The sequence below is a fragment of the Sparus aurata genome, chromosome 21 (genome assembly GCF_900880675.1).
Source record: "Sparus aurata chromosome 21, fSpaAur1.1, whole genome shotgun sequence".
Taxonomy (NCBI): Eukaryota; Metazoa; Chordata; class Actinopteri; order Spariformes; family Sparidae; genus Sparus; species Sparus aurata.
The window spans coordinates 22,841,412-22,857,679 of NC_044207.1; the positions used below are offsets into that span (position 1 = coordinate 22,841,412).

At 40.1% G+C, this 16,268-nt stretch overlaps 1 protein-coding gene across 8 annotated transcripts in view; it reads right to left on the reverse strand.

The window, feature by feature from the left end:
• kmt2cb (lysine (K)-specific methyltransferase 2Cb) overlaps positions 1-9,573 on the reverse strand; it is a 70,770-nt gene extending 61,197 nt beyond the window's left edge. For 5 of the 8 annotated variants that reach the window (XM_030401771.1, XM_030401775.1, XM_030401772.1 and 2 more), the window contains exons 1-2: positions 8,790-9,571; positions 3,198-3,398 (exon numbers count right to left, since the gene is read on the reverse strand). In XM_030401771.1, coding sequence (XP_030257631.1) covers positions 3,198-3,397 — 200 coding nt within the window. In that variant the 5' untranslated portion in view covers position 3,398; positions 8,790-9,571. Of the gene's footprint in view, positions 1-3,197; positions 3,399-8,789 lie in introns of all 8 variants that reach the window. The other 3 variants (XM_030401770.1, XM_030401773.1, XM_030401776.1) reach the window with 3 other exon arrangements.
• Positions 9,574-16,268: the final 6,695 nt, after the last annotated feature.

The window sequence follows — 16,268 nt, forward strand, 5'->3', positions numbered from 1 at the left end:
AGCTAGTTGTTTCACCGACAAACGCTCAAGACTAACATTCAACCCAATACCCTGCACAACTCACCCCCCACCCCCCTACAGTCCCACCACAGGGAAAGAGAGAGAGAGAGAGAAAAAAAAGAAAAGGTGAAAATAATGCTGTGGTAAGTAGTCCCAGCTAGCAGCGTGCTGCCTGGAAAACCCAACAAGGATCGTGCCACTCAGGAATGGATTCACTAGCAGATGGAGTGTGGGCAAATCTAGTAAATTCCAACAACCAGGTCTACAAGAGAAATTTCTGTCACTTCCTCCTTTGTCACAAGCACACTGGCATTTAACACTTAACACTGGTGATTTTAATATTTATACACACTGCTCATTTCCACCAGAGGGAAAAAGCCAGTTGGAATTGAAACAAGACTGTTATGAGGATAATTCACAGCTCTGTGAAGTAGTTGCACTCTCAATCCGTGTATGTTACTGAAAATAGTATGTCACTTATCCTGTAATAGTATTGTTTTGTTTATAATATGACAAACTGGTAGTCTTAAAACAGGCAGACCAACCATGCATTATCCTATTGCCTTTATGACCAATGGCAAGATTAGAAATCAGGTTGTATTAATATGGATTAAAAGAGGTCCATCCACAAAACTGATCACTACTGAGAGCTGACTGAGGGGGACTAACTCACTGTAGAGGATTCTGGAGGTGCAGTGAATCTAATTCAAAGAAATCTAAAATGGGCATATATAATATTGGCATGGATACTGAACAAAATAACTGACAACCATTTTTAACCATTGTCTGCCGCTTTACAAAAGTCTGTTTTTACATGAGCAGATATAGTCTTAATTCTGACCATTTCACAGATGATTTTTCTACATGTAAAGCTTCAAATCAATTGAAGAAAAAATTCTGGTCATCAAATACAGACGCTTTGAGTTGGTGGCTCGGTTGGAGCCAGCATGGTAATTAATGACCTGGAAATAAGACTCAGTCACCTATGATATAAAAAAAAGACACACGTCAAATTAGAAATTGAATGTTGACATTATAAATTAAGCTTGGAACTATTCGACAGAGCCCTAAATAACTTGAATAATAGCAAACGAAGAATAAAAACTCACTTCTGCAGTTGTTGTTTTTTTTTTTTGTTTTTTTTTTTTACCACTTAATCAACATGAAGTAATTCCGGTCTGTTCCAGGTCATCCTTCTAGTGTAGCATTAACACATCGTCTGGATGCTTGCAGATTACACAATCCATTGGGAGCAGGGTATTAAGATTGATTGAGAGGACAGACTAAGGAGAGAGTTAAGAACCTTGCAGGCATTATATTACAGAACAGCTTTAAGCTGCATTATATGTTGCTATGGAAGTCACAAAGAGTCCAGGCACCTCGTAGAATTCCTATTTAGATATTTCTGCGCTGGCGTTACCCAAAATCAAGCTTCTTGGAACTATTGAAAAAACCCCGATATGACAAGGACTTTCAATCAACCAACAAAGACATTTGATTAAACATCTGCATCCAGCTAAAACATCTGTGATGCCCAAAGCGTCAACAAATGTTCTGTATTATATGAGGAACATATTAAACATGCCACATATAATGAAAAAAGGAAAACAGTCACTTGTGATGACGCAAAAACTGATTTATCGCAACACCTAGATATTTGTGAAAGACATTTCTTAATGTGAATTTCTTTTAAATTTGCCCCACACGATCCATATTTTATGACATGGCTTGGGAATGCTTCATAACCATGTTTGTCCCAAAGTATCTTCAAAGTCCATTTAAGCCATAGTTAGTTTAGTTGTACCAGCTGACTTGTAATGGCCTGGACTCACCAGGCCGAGCGTCCGCATGGTTGGCACTGGACGGCCATTGTCAGGGCTTTTGGGCCAACTGAGCATGTAGAATCCGCAGATGTTCAAGAGGAATGAAAATGAAAGGGAAAGCCCCTTGAGCCTGTTGCTGTAATATCTATAATATCATCCATTTGGCACACGTTTCTATGTATTTCTCTCCTCCACCTCTTCAAACACTGCTAACACTTTCTATATATATTCGCGGATAGGTATTACCCTTCAGCAGGCACAGAAGATGCAAGCTTGATGGCCGTTAGCTGTAGTATTTGTGTTCAAGTGAGTGTTTTAGCTGAGACACAGGAGACATGACGGGACTCAACAATCGGCCTTTGTCACTCTTTGATTTCAGTTTGGTGTGTCACAGTCTTAAGGTAGGAACGCACCGGCCCAACCGTTGGACGTCTGAAGCGTTTGGGGAGACTCTGACGAGGTCAGGAACAAATTTGTTGGGGTGTTCAGCTGCGTTGGAAGCTTTCGGAGCCATGCGGACGTTTTCTGCTCCGATTCAACATGCGAAGTCTGAGGAGGTTGGCTGTCGGCCGTCTGAGCCATTGGATTCTCTGGTTGTGTGCTAGTTGTTTGACCATTCTGATTGGCGGTGTGCTAGCGAATCAGCGCGGTGTGTGGGAGGGGCAGAATACTGTGTGCACTTTGTTTTTCTACTCACTCCGTTCCGTCATTTCCTGTTTTCATGTAGCGCCACTCGCTTATTGCATCTCGCGCAAGTGCAGAATATACACGCTACTGTGGAGCTGGCAGCACGTCGAAGCAGAGTGTTCAATGCAACTTTTCTGCCGAACGGGTCAGACAAGAGGCACTAGAGTGGTCGGATAAAGGCAGTTGGCTGTTGGTTTGAGTCTGGACGGTGTGTGGGGGCCTTTAACATAGCATCAAGCAAGTCAATGTTTAATATACGATTCCTCATGCACTCACTGGAACTTCATTTGAAGAGTCATGACATACACTTTTAACTGATGCTTGTCCAGTCTCTTTTTGGGTTATGCTAGATGTTCAAACTAATTGTAACCAGAAGAACAATGGGTTTTGAACAGAATATAACTTTAAAGTGTCATTAGGAGGGCAGTGTTTTCATGACTCCATACATGTATAGGTAATCTCAATGGGTAAGAAGCACCACCGCCTACTAATATATCAATTAGACAACTCTTAATAGGCAAAATAGGAGCAATGGCACCTGGCTGCAGGAATATTGCTGAAAAAAACAAGCCTTGCTTTATCTTCTTTAAATCCTGTTTTAAGTCGCATCTAATTGGAAGACTGGAAAATTCACTTCGTAAATAATATGAAAAGCGATTACTTTCAATGAAAAAGGTGAAAACCTACTTTTTCCTGTTCTTAGACGTAGATGAGGGTGGCGCCTGGGGTAGGGTGACAGCGGCGGCAGCAGCAGCATCCTTGCGCGGCCTGCCACGTGGTCGTTTGTCTGCGTGGGCAGGACTTCCTGTGGACGTGGCCCCTACACTGCTGGAGGGCGGTGAGGGTCCCTGGTCAGAGGGTTCCACAGTCTTATCCTCTGATGACATTCTGAAAAAAATAATTAGTAAGAAAGATGAGATAATGATAGGTGTTACCAAGTAAGAATCGAAAATGAACTCTTTAACTTCTTAGATTCGGAGTGGGAAACCTCTATTGTTTTCAAATTTTGTTTACAGAATGGATATTGTCAAAGAGTGGGTAGGAAAAGGAGGATGACACGGCATCATGGGCAAATTTAAACCCTGGATGGTCAAAGAAAATGGCTTGCAGCTTTGTTCACTGAAATCTCTGTATGTTTTGAAACAATTTAGATAAGCTGAGTGCTTATATAAGGGGTGTCACCAAACTAAAACACCTAAGGACATCCTCTTAGCAAAGAAAGACCCCCAGCTCTTATCATGGTCAATGGGACTAGAGCACCTTGGCTGCAATTTTAGGACCAGGGTGTCTTACCTATAACCACCCCAAAATCCATGCTTTACTTGCACAGACCTCTCTGCACCTGAAGTTGAAAAGTGTCCAACTCTGAGCAGAGAAATGTCCTTCAACTCATCTTCTGCCCAATGTGAACAGAGTGGAACGGCAGCAATTTCCACTTCTTACTCATAGCATTCTGGGATCGCTCCACAGACAGCCGTTCCAGGTTTTCTATTTGCTGCAACCCACCCACTGAAAGAAAACCCACTACAAACCGCTCAATGGTAAATATGGTGAATGCTGCCCTTTAGTTGCATTTTACAATGTGAAGAGAGATGAGGTGGCATGACTGCACTGGAGAAACAAAGGCAAACAGCAAAGATTTGCTTTAGGTTTACCGGCACCAGGGTTAAGTTGACAATGTCCAAGATTGTTCTATACATTTTTTCTGAAGTATTTATCCCTCGGGTGTCCACAATATTGCAAAATCAGTGAAGAGGAATGCTTTTTTTGTAATACTGGATTTTCAAGATTTTGCATCAATGTGATGAAACGCCTCTGTCTCTGAAAAAAGGTATTTGATTCACTGCAGTAGATGGAACATTTCCATTCCGTTTCAACCCCCCCAATTTTTTTTTAATGAACTGTACGACATTTTGCATTGATATCAGCCTATAAAAAGGTAATATAATGTGAAAGAGGATAAACGTCACATCGCCCGCCCCTAGCACAAACTGAGGAAAAAACAGTCCAAGTACACTTGAACTGAAAGCATTTGATCTTCAGTGAAAGATTCAAGGTTGTCCTGTGCTCTATACCTTCAGCTAATTATTGTACGGAGGCGGAGGAAAAAAGAAAGTTCCTGATGAGCTTTGAAACCAGTTTGAATGGCTGTACAATCAGGTTAAAAATATCCATAAGCTGTTCATCAAGGATGGATATGATGTTTAAAATGTTACCCAACAGCTATTGAAAGCCCAAACATGGACGATTGCGCATATACTCCCCACCTTCCTGCTTAACAGAAACATAAAAGCGAACCGTACACACCACCAAACTGTATCATATTTAGGCATACATTTTTTTGTATTCCTTGTGATGCTCTCAAGCTGGTCTGCCTTCAACTAGTCTTCTCAGTAGCTGTGTTGCACTGGGGAAATGTTGCTGTCTAGAAAGCTAGCACAACAGTATTGGACTGCCTGGATGAGTGGGTTTTCAGGCCCAGAGGAACGACTGCTGACGAGGAATTCTGACGGGTAGCAGCCATTGAATGGGCACCAGAACCAGGCTAACGGGCAACAGAAATGGGCTCAGCAGCAACTATGGGCAACATGGCTGAGGCGAGGAGACGAAAGAGAACGTTGATGGAGAAAGTGAAGAAAAGAAAAAAAAAAGGGACCAGGCACAAGAGACATGAGTGAATCTCAAACTGGCTTTTTGTTGTTGTTTAGAGCTTTGCAAAATAAAAAGCTGGTAACAGATACCAAGTTGGTCTTATTCCTGTTAGGATGGTGAATAATAATGCCTAGCTTTTCTATGTCTTGTTTTGTTGCACTTGATGTCTGACTGGGTTGAATGTTTTCAACTCGTTTGTCAACTAGTTTTTGAAGAAATTAGTTATTCACCTCTCCCACTCTCTGGGTAAATCAGCTAGATTCACTCTACTATTGGAAAAAGGCAAACTGAGAAATAGGTATGCTCTACGTTACACAAGTTAGGCTAATCTGTGATGAAGTGTTGTTGACCAAATGAGTATGTTCTTGAAAAAAAGTCACATCCCTTTCATAAATGTGTGTCATGCAATGCATTTTCAGCCATTGAATCTATAGTTGACAGGGAAACTTTCTTGCTTTCTTTAACACAATGGATATTACCCGATAACTTTGGAAAATCTCTTTAAAAAAGGTCACCTTTCTTTTGATTTTTTTTTAACTAATCCTCTATTCACACAATGTCATCAGAAATGGGAAGTACAGGAAGAACACCCCTTATCAACTTGGGAATGATGATGCAGTATTTCAAGGGGGTTAGCTCTATTGCCAACCTTGAAGTCAGGTCAAACAAGCATTCTAAATTAGCTACTTTTCTAGGGTAATGCATTTGTAGCAGCTTGGTTTTATGCAATTTCATTCTCAAAAACTCATCAATGCCAGTTACAAAAAAAACAAAACAATGTCTGAATAAGGTTTTGAGCACAACACTAATTCATTTATATACGGTAAATAGTGATGAAGCAGCTCCTGCAATTTAACTACTGGCACTTGATCTTAATTTAGGAGTTACTTATTCATACAACCTTGTATGTTATCTGCTCATTTATTGCACAAGCTGCTCTGAAAGGCGGTTTGCCTGGCTAGCACATGTGTATCTAGTGAACATCAGGCCTCTCTCTCAACAAGCCGGTGCAGTAAGACTTATTCTGGGCTGCATCAGTTACCTGCAGCAAATGTTCTGCTCATAACAGAGGGCTTAACTGTTGCATGATAGAAAATGTGTATCGATAAAAGATTTGCTGAATATTTTTTGTGTTTTTGGGACTGCGAGCACTGTTGAAATGTTAATTTGACAACAGCGCTGTGGATGAATGCATCTAGTTTAGACAGTGATGGCTGACTGCAGCTTCTGCTGTTGTGCTGCTTTGGCTACATAACCAATGCATTCAAGGACAAAGTTAACAAGTGGTTGGTGAAAACAAAGCATCTAGCAAGCTAATGGCTAGATCTTTGACTTAGTAGCTGGTGGAAAAAAAGAATAAATGTGGTAGGAGAACTCGGGATTTACAGTCATTAACATCCAATGTGATGCTTTCATTGTTTATTTGTCTCCAGGACACGTAAGCAGGTTTAATTGCTGTTTGATTAGCCTATAGTACTGTAACAGTTGCGTTTCAGTGAGCTACTTACTCTCACAAACCCTGCTACCCCCTGGATTTAACATTCACTTTAAAACATCATTATGATGGCAAATTTAACTACTTGGGAGCCATGACCTTTTATGCCTGATTGAACAATATTATGAAAAATTTTAGTCGATTGTGTCTTGTGACCAGGCAGTGATGCAGTCTGACAGATATGTAAATAGCATTAAACCGTAGTAGAGCCTAGCTGTTATATAATATATATAAATTCTTCACTTGGTGATCAAAACCTAGGTTCGCATCTAGGCTGATTTAAGTAAATAATTATACTAACCCATTCACTATTATTATTAATTCACAAACAACCCCTTGACATTCCCAGAATTAACCTGGAAATAAAGAAAAATAGTTCCCCTTTTTTAAAAAAAAAATCTATATCACTATCTCCAAAAGCAAACTATTTCCAGACATTAACAGTATCATGTTTTTTGACGCACCAGTCATAATAATTGATGATTCCTCTTCAGAAAGACGGAAGCAATAATCTGTCCAAGACTATTGCTAGCTTATTTTTTGATCCACCATGCAATTACACCAGACAACATTTTGACTAATCTTTAGGATTAGTCATGAGAAAGTCAAGTTTACTAGTTTTTATCTTCAGTAAATCAGTTTATAAACCATGGTGGGCCGAAATGAGACCGTTTCCTTTGCTATATAGCCTTATTGCACATGTGTAATATTGCAGTGCAGATATCGATGGGATACGTTTGCATAAATTTGTTTTTTAGCACATGTTGCTGTTCTAAGCACCAAGGAAATTGCATATAGAGATATTTTTTTCATCAGTAAACTGGGGGGAGGGTCTCAATTTGTGATGTTGGATATTGTGGAAGTCACACCATCTCTCCCTGCCGATCTGTGTTAATTCTCTACTTCTCTTACATCTATATTGGCCTCCACCAGCCTCCGGGCTCTGTGGACAGATGGTGGTCCAATAACACCAAACTCCACGAGAAATATCAGCAATTACAATGGTTAGACTGTCAGTACAATTACCCAGAAATTATGAATCTAAGCTTAAATCCTTGGACAAGAAACAGGGGCTTACAGTGTTCCCCTAAACACTGTAAGCGGTGATGTAACATTAAATTAGTTGGATAAGGACCTTTTTATAACCAGATTTACATCCAGGTAAGCCTCGACTGAAAGTAGCGAGAATAAGGTTGATTGTTAGGGCATCTGAGGTTAGGATCCGGTGACTACTATGGCAGTCACGACCACCACAGGCACAATTGGAGACATGTTAGCATTAGCTTTTGTTAACTCAAGCTCGGGCACAAAGCAGTTGCACACAGCTAACGATAGCTAGCCTGTTGTGTTGAACTCTGTCGCCTTTTTCTTTGGCGTCCACACACAAAAGTAACATACGCGTCTCCTACATCTAACCATGAAATTGAAAAAACAGAAACGAATCCGTCTTTTATTTTACCTAGCCACAGCAAATTAAGATTCGTCTTTGAGAGATATCGTTGTTACAACTTTGAAAAAGGGGTTCACATATCAAACAGGTTACCTATGGCTGCAGTTAGTTGGCCAACTCGTCGTAATAGCTTTGCATTAACATTGGTGCTTCATTCTTTTGTTGTCCCACAGCTAATGTTAGAGAGGATAGCCTGGGGTTGATGGCAAACTTGACTACGCTATCCTTTAGCCATTTTTACAACAGGGTACAAGGCAGGGATGAGCATTCGTGCCCCAACACACACACAAAGGCTCGGTCTATTCAATGGAACGGAACTGTTCTGGGGAACTACAATGCCACACAAAAAGTGAAAATGATACCTTATACAATGACGTAAGCTTTCATTTCTGCTTTTCATTAAAAGCTTGCTTTAGCAGTGTGTGATATTTGATCGTGCATGCTGTGGTTATCAGTGAAAATACAACGTAACCCCTTCAATTTGTGATTGTGTAGCACCCATGAACCGTTCAACTGAATGTTCTGTTCCGTTGAATAGTCTGAGTCATGAAAGCCAAGGCGGCGACAAACCCCCAACATCAGACTGGAGGTGGATAATGTTGGCTCAGCTTTCCTTCACAAGGTGAATGCCAAACACACCCAGCTCGCATGAAAAACACTCAAACATCACACTGTGTCTTACCTTCCAGCCCTATGAATAGCGAATTATCCTCTTCATGTCCAAAATACTGGGGGATGAAACGTCGCACTTTTATCACCCAGCTAGCTAGCAAGCTAATTGAGCTAGCTAGCCTCTCTCCAATGAAGCAACACCACAATTCTCAAAAATGCATAACGCATAGCATTATATTCCAACGTTGCAATGTTATTCCCAACTTTGCCCATTTGATGGAAAGGCAGATGATGTAAATCCAACAGAAAACCGCTTCACTGGCTCACGCATTTGAGGTGGGGGGGGGGGATCACTTTCCTTTCTCCAATGACAGCTGTCGTCGCACGAGTTCGGCTTATATAGCTAGTTGGTGTTAGCCACCCAAGACTACGGCCAACAATTTTTTACCATTAACGTATAAAACAAATCAAAGCCGGAGTCCAAGCGGATGCGAAAGTCAACACTCCGTCAACGAAACTTCAAATGCGAATCCTCGGCGAATGAACAGCGACGCGCAATGCAAATGTTGGGTGCCGACCGCTTGGTTGGCAACTGGTTCTATTTTCTTCAGCATCGACAAGCTGCGGGACCAAGCGGCCAGTTAGGAGACTCTCGCAGCCAGCCTGCCACGCAGCAGCAACCGCCTCCGAAGACAGGTGAAAACAAACACTAGCATGCCAAGAATCGCATTCCGCCTGCCACAGTGGCCGAGCTGCGAAATTACTGTGAAATACCACTAAATTAAGTTGGAAGATGACGCTTCGGTGTACTCTATAACGGTGGCCATATCTAATGATAAGTGGCACCGAAGCACAGCCCCTCTAGGCTCCTCGAAAACTAGACCCACCTCCCCCTACCACAACTACGGCGCGCAAATCTCGCCGAATCGGCGTTGCCCGTCGGGAAAGCGATATTTCGCGAGTGAGACCAACGTTTGATGACATCGACGAGAAGAAACGGTAAAAAATACCATGCAGACCGTTTGACAATTTCTTCAAAATACTCTCTGACCCTGCGGAGGGATATGGGCATTTGGTAAATAAAATAATGGCTAGGGAGGCAAGGAAAAGATGGAGGAGTGGATCGGAGCCGGGCTGGATGTGGATTACCAACCTTTGGTGCTCCAGCTCATGCAAATCTTCTCCAGCAGCAGCAGCTGTGGCGACTCCAGCAGTCATCAGCCTTTCTCCAGAGGAAAAGGGATTAACTTTTAATACACGAGTGCGGTGCTGCTGCTGGTGGTGGCGGTGGTTCACGGCTCGTCCAGCTAGCATCCGTTCGGGCAGCCCACGAAAAAGATGGATCTCCAGCGGCTAGCTCATGACTACATCCCATTTCCTGCTTTCTTTCTCTCTCACACACACACACAAACACAAACACACACACACTGCTGCAGGCTTCACACTGGGTGTTTTGGTGGAGGTAGCCTGAAAACTGGCAGACATACTGTACACGCAGGGGTTAAATTTCGGAAAAGCCCCCAGGGGTCGGCTTCCAGCATCTACACATAATACGTAATAAAGCCGGTGGCTGTTACGTATATACGAGCATTGTGGGTTTTTTTGTTTTTTTGTTTTTTTTTGGGTGGGGGGTCGGTGCCTTTAATGACAAGTTAGGCGTGCTGAGTTTCTCCGAGTGAAGCCCACCCAAGAAAATAAACTGGGGATAAACACAAACACAGCCCTTTTAATTGGGAATGCTTGGGTTCCTCTTTGCTAGAGCAAGAGCTCCCCCTGCTGGCTGACACAACAGAAAACACACACACACACACACACACACACTTATACACACACACTCAACACACAAGTGTTTACATTTTTTTTGTTTTGTTAATTATAGTCATTTGGAGATTCAAACAAATCAAATGGCAGATGAGTGGCGGAATAAAAAGGAAAACATGAACAAATTAGTGCAGAAATATAACAAATGCAGTGGTCTTAGTTTAAAAATGACTTGACTCTTACGCCAGGGCCTTCACAGTCATAGATGATCAGCATCAGAATATCACATTTGGGAATATCTTTTGGAACAGTGATGTTCATCTATCCTCCAGTAGGCTAACAGGAACTTGCAAATCCATGCAGCACTTAAGATCTTCTTGGAGTTTATGGCGCAGCGATAAAACCTTACTGACACGCTTAAAGGTGCACTATGTAGTTTTGGGAAAGACATTTTAATCCGAAGAGAAAGTTTTGTTTTGTGCCTAAACAAACTAAATAAACAAACTCTCTGTTTTCATGATTGAATAAACGGAATAAACAAACCCTTAAAGGACAATTTCAAACTGTTTTACTTTGTTTACATGTGGCGGACCCTGCCACCTTTCTAGCTTCAAACAGTGTCCTGAGGACTTTATTTTCCTCTGAGGACATCTTGTTAATTCAGTTATTAAAATGTAGAGTTGGAATTTATTTTCAAAACTACATAGTGCCCCTTTAACGTTGGTTTTTACTTTAATTTGTCACTCATCCTCAGCTTATTTTTACATACAGTGCTCAGCACAAACAGATGCTACATGTCCATTTCAAGACCTTACACACCCTACAAACACCTTACAAAACACTTCATATTGGTTAATTTGTCCCAGGTTTTGTACATGTGTTATGTATTACACATATTATGACACATGGATGAGTGAGTTTCACAAAAAAAAAACCTATAAATCTACAATATCATAATAAGAATAAAACAAGCAAATGTCCTTGAGAATAAAAGGCAAGGGGAGTAAACCGAACCCACCAAAACAACAAAAATGTTGGAGAGAAAAGGGAAAAACAAGGATAGCACCAAAGTTTGTTGTATAAGAGAAAACAAGCACTGCAAGTACAGAGTAGTTATTGTCAGGAGAAGTTCACCAACATGTTTCCCCTTTTTTCAACATATTTTTAGTAAGCAACAACATTGGACATTGTACATTCACAAGAAATACAAGAACAGTTCTCACTTTTTTATTTTTTTGGTCAGAATCTCACCTTCACGCAATAAACAAAACAGAGAGGGGAAAAGTAAAAGAGAAAAAAAGGTACACAATAGGACAAATATGGAGTTAAAGAACCCAAATAAAATGTATCTTTTTAAAGATAAATGAAATTATTAAAGTATGAATTAATTTAAAAATGAACAAAAGACAATACACTAATACAGTTCAAACATACTCAGCCATTTTACTTATACATGATGTCTAGAGTGTCTATAAGACATAAAAAATGGTCTCCATATTTTACAAAGTTCTTCAAAGTTCTTTAGAGAACATCTAAGAGAGAACCTCAGTTTTCCCAGTGTTACATTATACAGAACTTCCTTGATCAACCGGTCATGAGGTGGGGACAAGGAGCGTTTCCAGTTTAAGAGAATTAAACGTCTGGCAAATAAAATACAGAGGGCGAGACAAAACTGAGAGGTGGGAAACCAAAAATGTCTGATAATGGGTGCTGAGTTATTACTGCATCATGAGCTTTTTGAAATGTGTGAAATATTCTGGACCAAAAGTTTGTCCATTGGGGTATATTTTAGATCGTCTATGATTAGTGAAATGATTACTATGTATAATTTTACACTGAATCAGTCGATGTTGGGGTAAATATAATAAATGAAGCATGTTGCCCCATGTAAAGAAAGAAACTCTCACTTGCACTTCTCAAGTTTAATAAACGATCTCAGTGTCTCTTAATTTCTCAAATAAACAACAAGTAAAGTACATTTTAAGCTGTTTGTTGGTGAGCAGGACGGACCTTTTTTGCAGTGTAACCCTTTGTTAGTATATAAGAAGTCATTTTGGTGGCAATTTCAGCTATTTCGCTTCAAAATTCAATGGATTCAACACAAAAAAAGGTTTGTTTGAGTCGAGTATGGATCGTTATTCATCACAGAATCGATTGTTTCAACTTTATTTCATGACATGGAAAGAGCGTCGTCAGTAATTATTCAGACCTAATAGATTTATCCTGATCATCCGTTGCAGTTTAAACGTACCGCTGCGCATTCAGGTATCAAAAGTGTAATTGTAGGTCAGTAGTGCTGCCTGATGTCAGTTAAGTATGAGTCACCGTACGTACGGGTGTCACTTTCTTAATTATGACCTTTGAGTTGGTGTATGTTTACACGTCCAACCACCATTGACCTAATTACCTCAAACCACACAAAGCTGCTGTTTACTGTTGTCGTGACACTCTCATCGACCTGATTCCTGCATGTGTAGCTGATGCAGACCTGCTGACCTAGACTCAAGACTTTGATTACCATCAGTGGTGACTCAATACTTAAAGGATACATTCACCCATTTTCTGCTCACCACTATAGTGATAGAAAGTTCGGTTCGTAGTCCACAAAACATTTCTGGTTGCTGCTAATAATTTGCTTCTCTTTATGTGTATTTACTTCAATTTGACATGTTTGTTCACTTCCTGTTCAAAATCTTAGTATGCCATTTTTATAGATGCCATTTTTAAATCGTCATGGTCACACAAAAGATAGTGCTAATCTATTTAATTGTCTCAATAACTCACGACAGCGTGATTGCGAGCCAGCATGCACGATACCAGGAACAAGCAGCTAAATAGAATTCAGACTTTCATACTGGTATTATTTTCATCTTAGCGCTTGCTACATCTAATTGATCCATGACCTAGATCAAATTTTCAATTTTCAAACCACATGAAGAACAAAAAAATAACAGGGCTTTTTTAATATTACAAGAAGTTCCCATGTTGTATTTGCTGGTTGCTGCTGCTTTAGAGTGCTGTTCCTTTATATATAATAAGGGATCTATTTTGCCACCATTATATTTATAATCTTAGCTTCACATGGAAAATAAATACATGGCAACTCATCCTGAAGCTTCTTCCCGAAATATTATCAAAAATGTGAATTTGTGTCAGGACGAAACCAAACCAGACAAAAATGGTAAATGTACGGTATGTATAGCGATAACCATTCATACGAGCTCATACACCCATGAAAGAGTCACTGGGATCAATTTGTGGCTCACTATCTAGCCCAACACGTCAACATGTAGACCGCAGCAGCCAGGAATTGGACGACCAACTCTCTGGTGGACGACAAAAGACCAGTTTCTTTTTCACAGGCCATCATTTTTATCCACATATACATTTAGAGTCCATCCAATATATCGGTTGGCTGACATGGTAGACATGGGAATCAGTTGTCCAATATGTGACAATATGAATACTTTATTTAGAAATTATATTGCAGAAAAAAGATGCCTGTGGAAATGTATTATGATTACATTCAGAGTGAAGTTTATTGTTTCAGTATATTGCTGTCATTTTGGACGATAAGATATATAGTTAAACTGTTAAATATCCTGCCACTGTTACTTGAATCACATTCAAGGGAGCATTACGAAAAATGTGTGCATCGATATACTTTTTTACTTCTTATGTACTTACCTACAAATGATAAATCATGTATCTACAGTTTACAGGCATTTTTAAAAAGCTGTCTGTACTGCAGTAAAAACTAAAGTATTAGTTACTGTTAGTTCTTTGCACTGTTTGTATTGTTTACAGAAACTCTTTATAAAAAATGTTTATGTATGTATACATGTATATACACATAACTTCCCCAGTTCCTTGTGTGTACAGAATAGTTACGTGTTAATGTTATACTGTTCTGTGTTTACGGTGGGCGCAGAGTCACATTCCTTGCATGTTTTACACATAAACGGCTAATAGAGCTGAATAGAGAACACTTTTGATATATTACAGACAGAGGGCAGCATGACTCTATTTTTATACAACACTGGGAGAAGAGATCATATCAAATTGCCCATTACAACTCAACATGAACACTGCAGTCTGCCTGTCCAACATATCTCTTTTCTATCTCTTCATCGAATTGTCTGAGTGATGAATTGTGGCAAACCCGTCTGAACACATTCTATCTACATTCCTGCACGAGACTACGCACACGTTTTCACACTCCTCTGAATGTCTTCACAGTGTTAATTAATAATGTAGGTTTGTATAATTATTCGCAGATAAATTTGTTTTAATACAATAAGTCATTTTAAGCAAAATAAAACACAATTACATGCTGGAGTGGATAAATGCTCAAGGAGCTCTTTTTTTTCTGGTTGCTGGGTTTAATTGATCCCCTTCGGCTATCAGCATTAAGGACTAATTTTCGACAGAATACTGAAGCACTGTGACTGAGGAGATAAAACAGGCTTTTTCCAGGCTAATGACCTGCACTTTGCCAGCCATGCGAGCCATCATGTGGGTGTTAAGTCTTGAAAATGCAGGGGATCCGCTCTTGCATTCCTACAAAATAATTGCCTTCTGTTTACGTTGGCATCCTTGCGGTAAATTTGAATTCATGCTATACGTGCAGTTTACTGATCATTATACTCAAACGCTGACATTGTTCGTTAGGTCGTGCATTCATAAAGCAAGGGATACCTGACAGACTCGTCCGCATGTATAAAAGATGTGGTCTGACTCATACATCAGATCATTATTTTGCTCGAGCAACAAGAAAAAAAAAAACAACACACAAAAAAAAAACCTGCTGATAATGAGTTTCAGGATGACAACGACCTTACTTTTCAGTTTCCCTGTATATCATCTATCAGAGGCTTTTAAAGACAGAGTACTGATACTGCTCAGGGCAGGGCAAGAGGCAGCTGCATAGACACTTTCAGAAGAGCAGGACAGACAGCTGCCAGGTGAGCAGATGGAACTTATTAGTATAATAGAGGAGACAAGAAACATGAAACCAGCTGCTGGCTGGATGGGCTCTTTGTCTGCCCGACAAACAGGTATTATAGGATTCTCTCATAACGATTCACTGCACAGCCAGATGATTATCTTTCCATAGTTGCATGCAGAAACACATCTCCAAATTTGAGTATGTTGTAAAAATTTGGCTCAGCGTGAGCGCTGAAAGAGCCGCAGAGAGTACACAAACTTCAAAAGGCTCCAGGAAAGGGAGTCTGTTTTAATCTTTAATTTTCAAAGAGATAAAATGTTTAAATATTTCAGGGACAAATTTGCATCATAATTTCCTCTGACAACTGGGAGTTTAAACTCAGTGTGGAATGACTGTTACTTACCTTTTTTTAGAGAGGGGTTTTTCATCACGGTCTAATTAAAGAACCGAAATGTGAACTTTCAAGAACAAAACTTCGAGAAAGGACTTTGTTTGATTGCGGCACATTAAACAGGCAAAACTGGATAAGTGGATATGAGAGAGAGAGAGACAGAAAGAAGAAGTCCGTCTCCCTTTTTTCTGGCCACATCTCAGAAATCAAGTCTTTGGTCTTGACAAGCTTTGAATAAAGTGGAACATGTTTTTTTAGGCCTTGAGTGAAATTAGAAAGTGCACCAAACGAGCTGGGATCTTATGAAACTGTGAAGATGTCGGAAAGCTGTGAAAAGGAGTCGAAATCAATCAGTAACAATAATTATCAGCTCATAGATGAGACACGTGGAGGACTGACAGTCTGGTAACTACCCTCATTAAACTGATGTTATGTAAGTCGGTGCATTT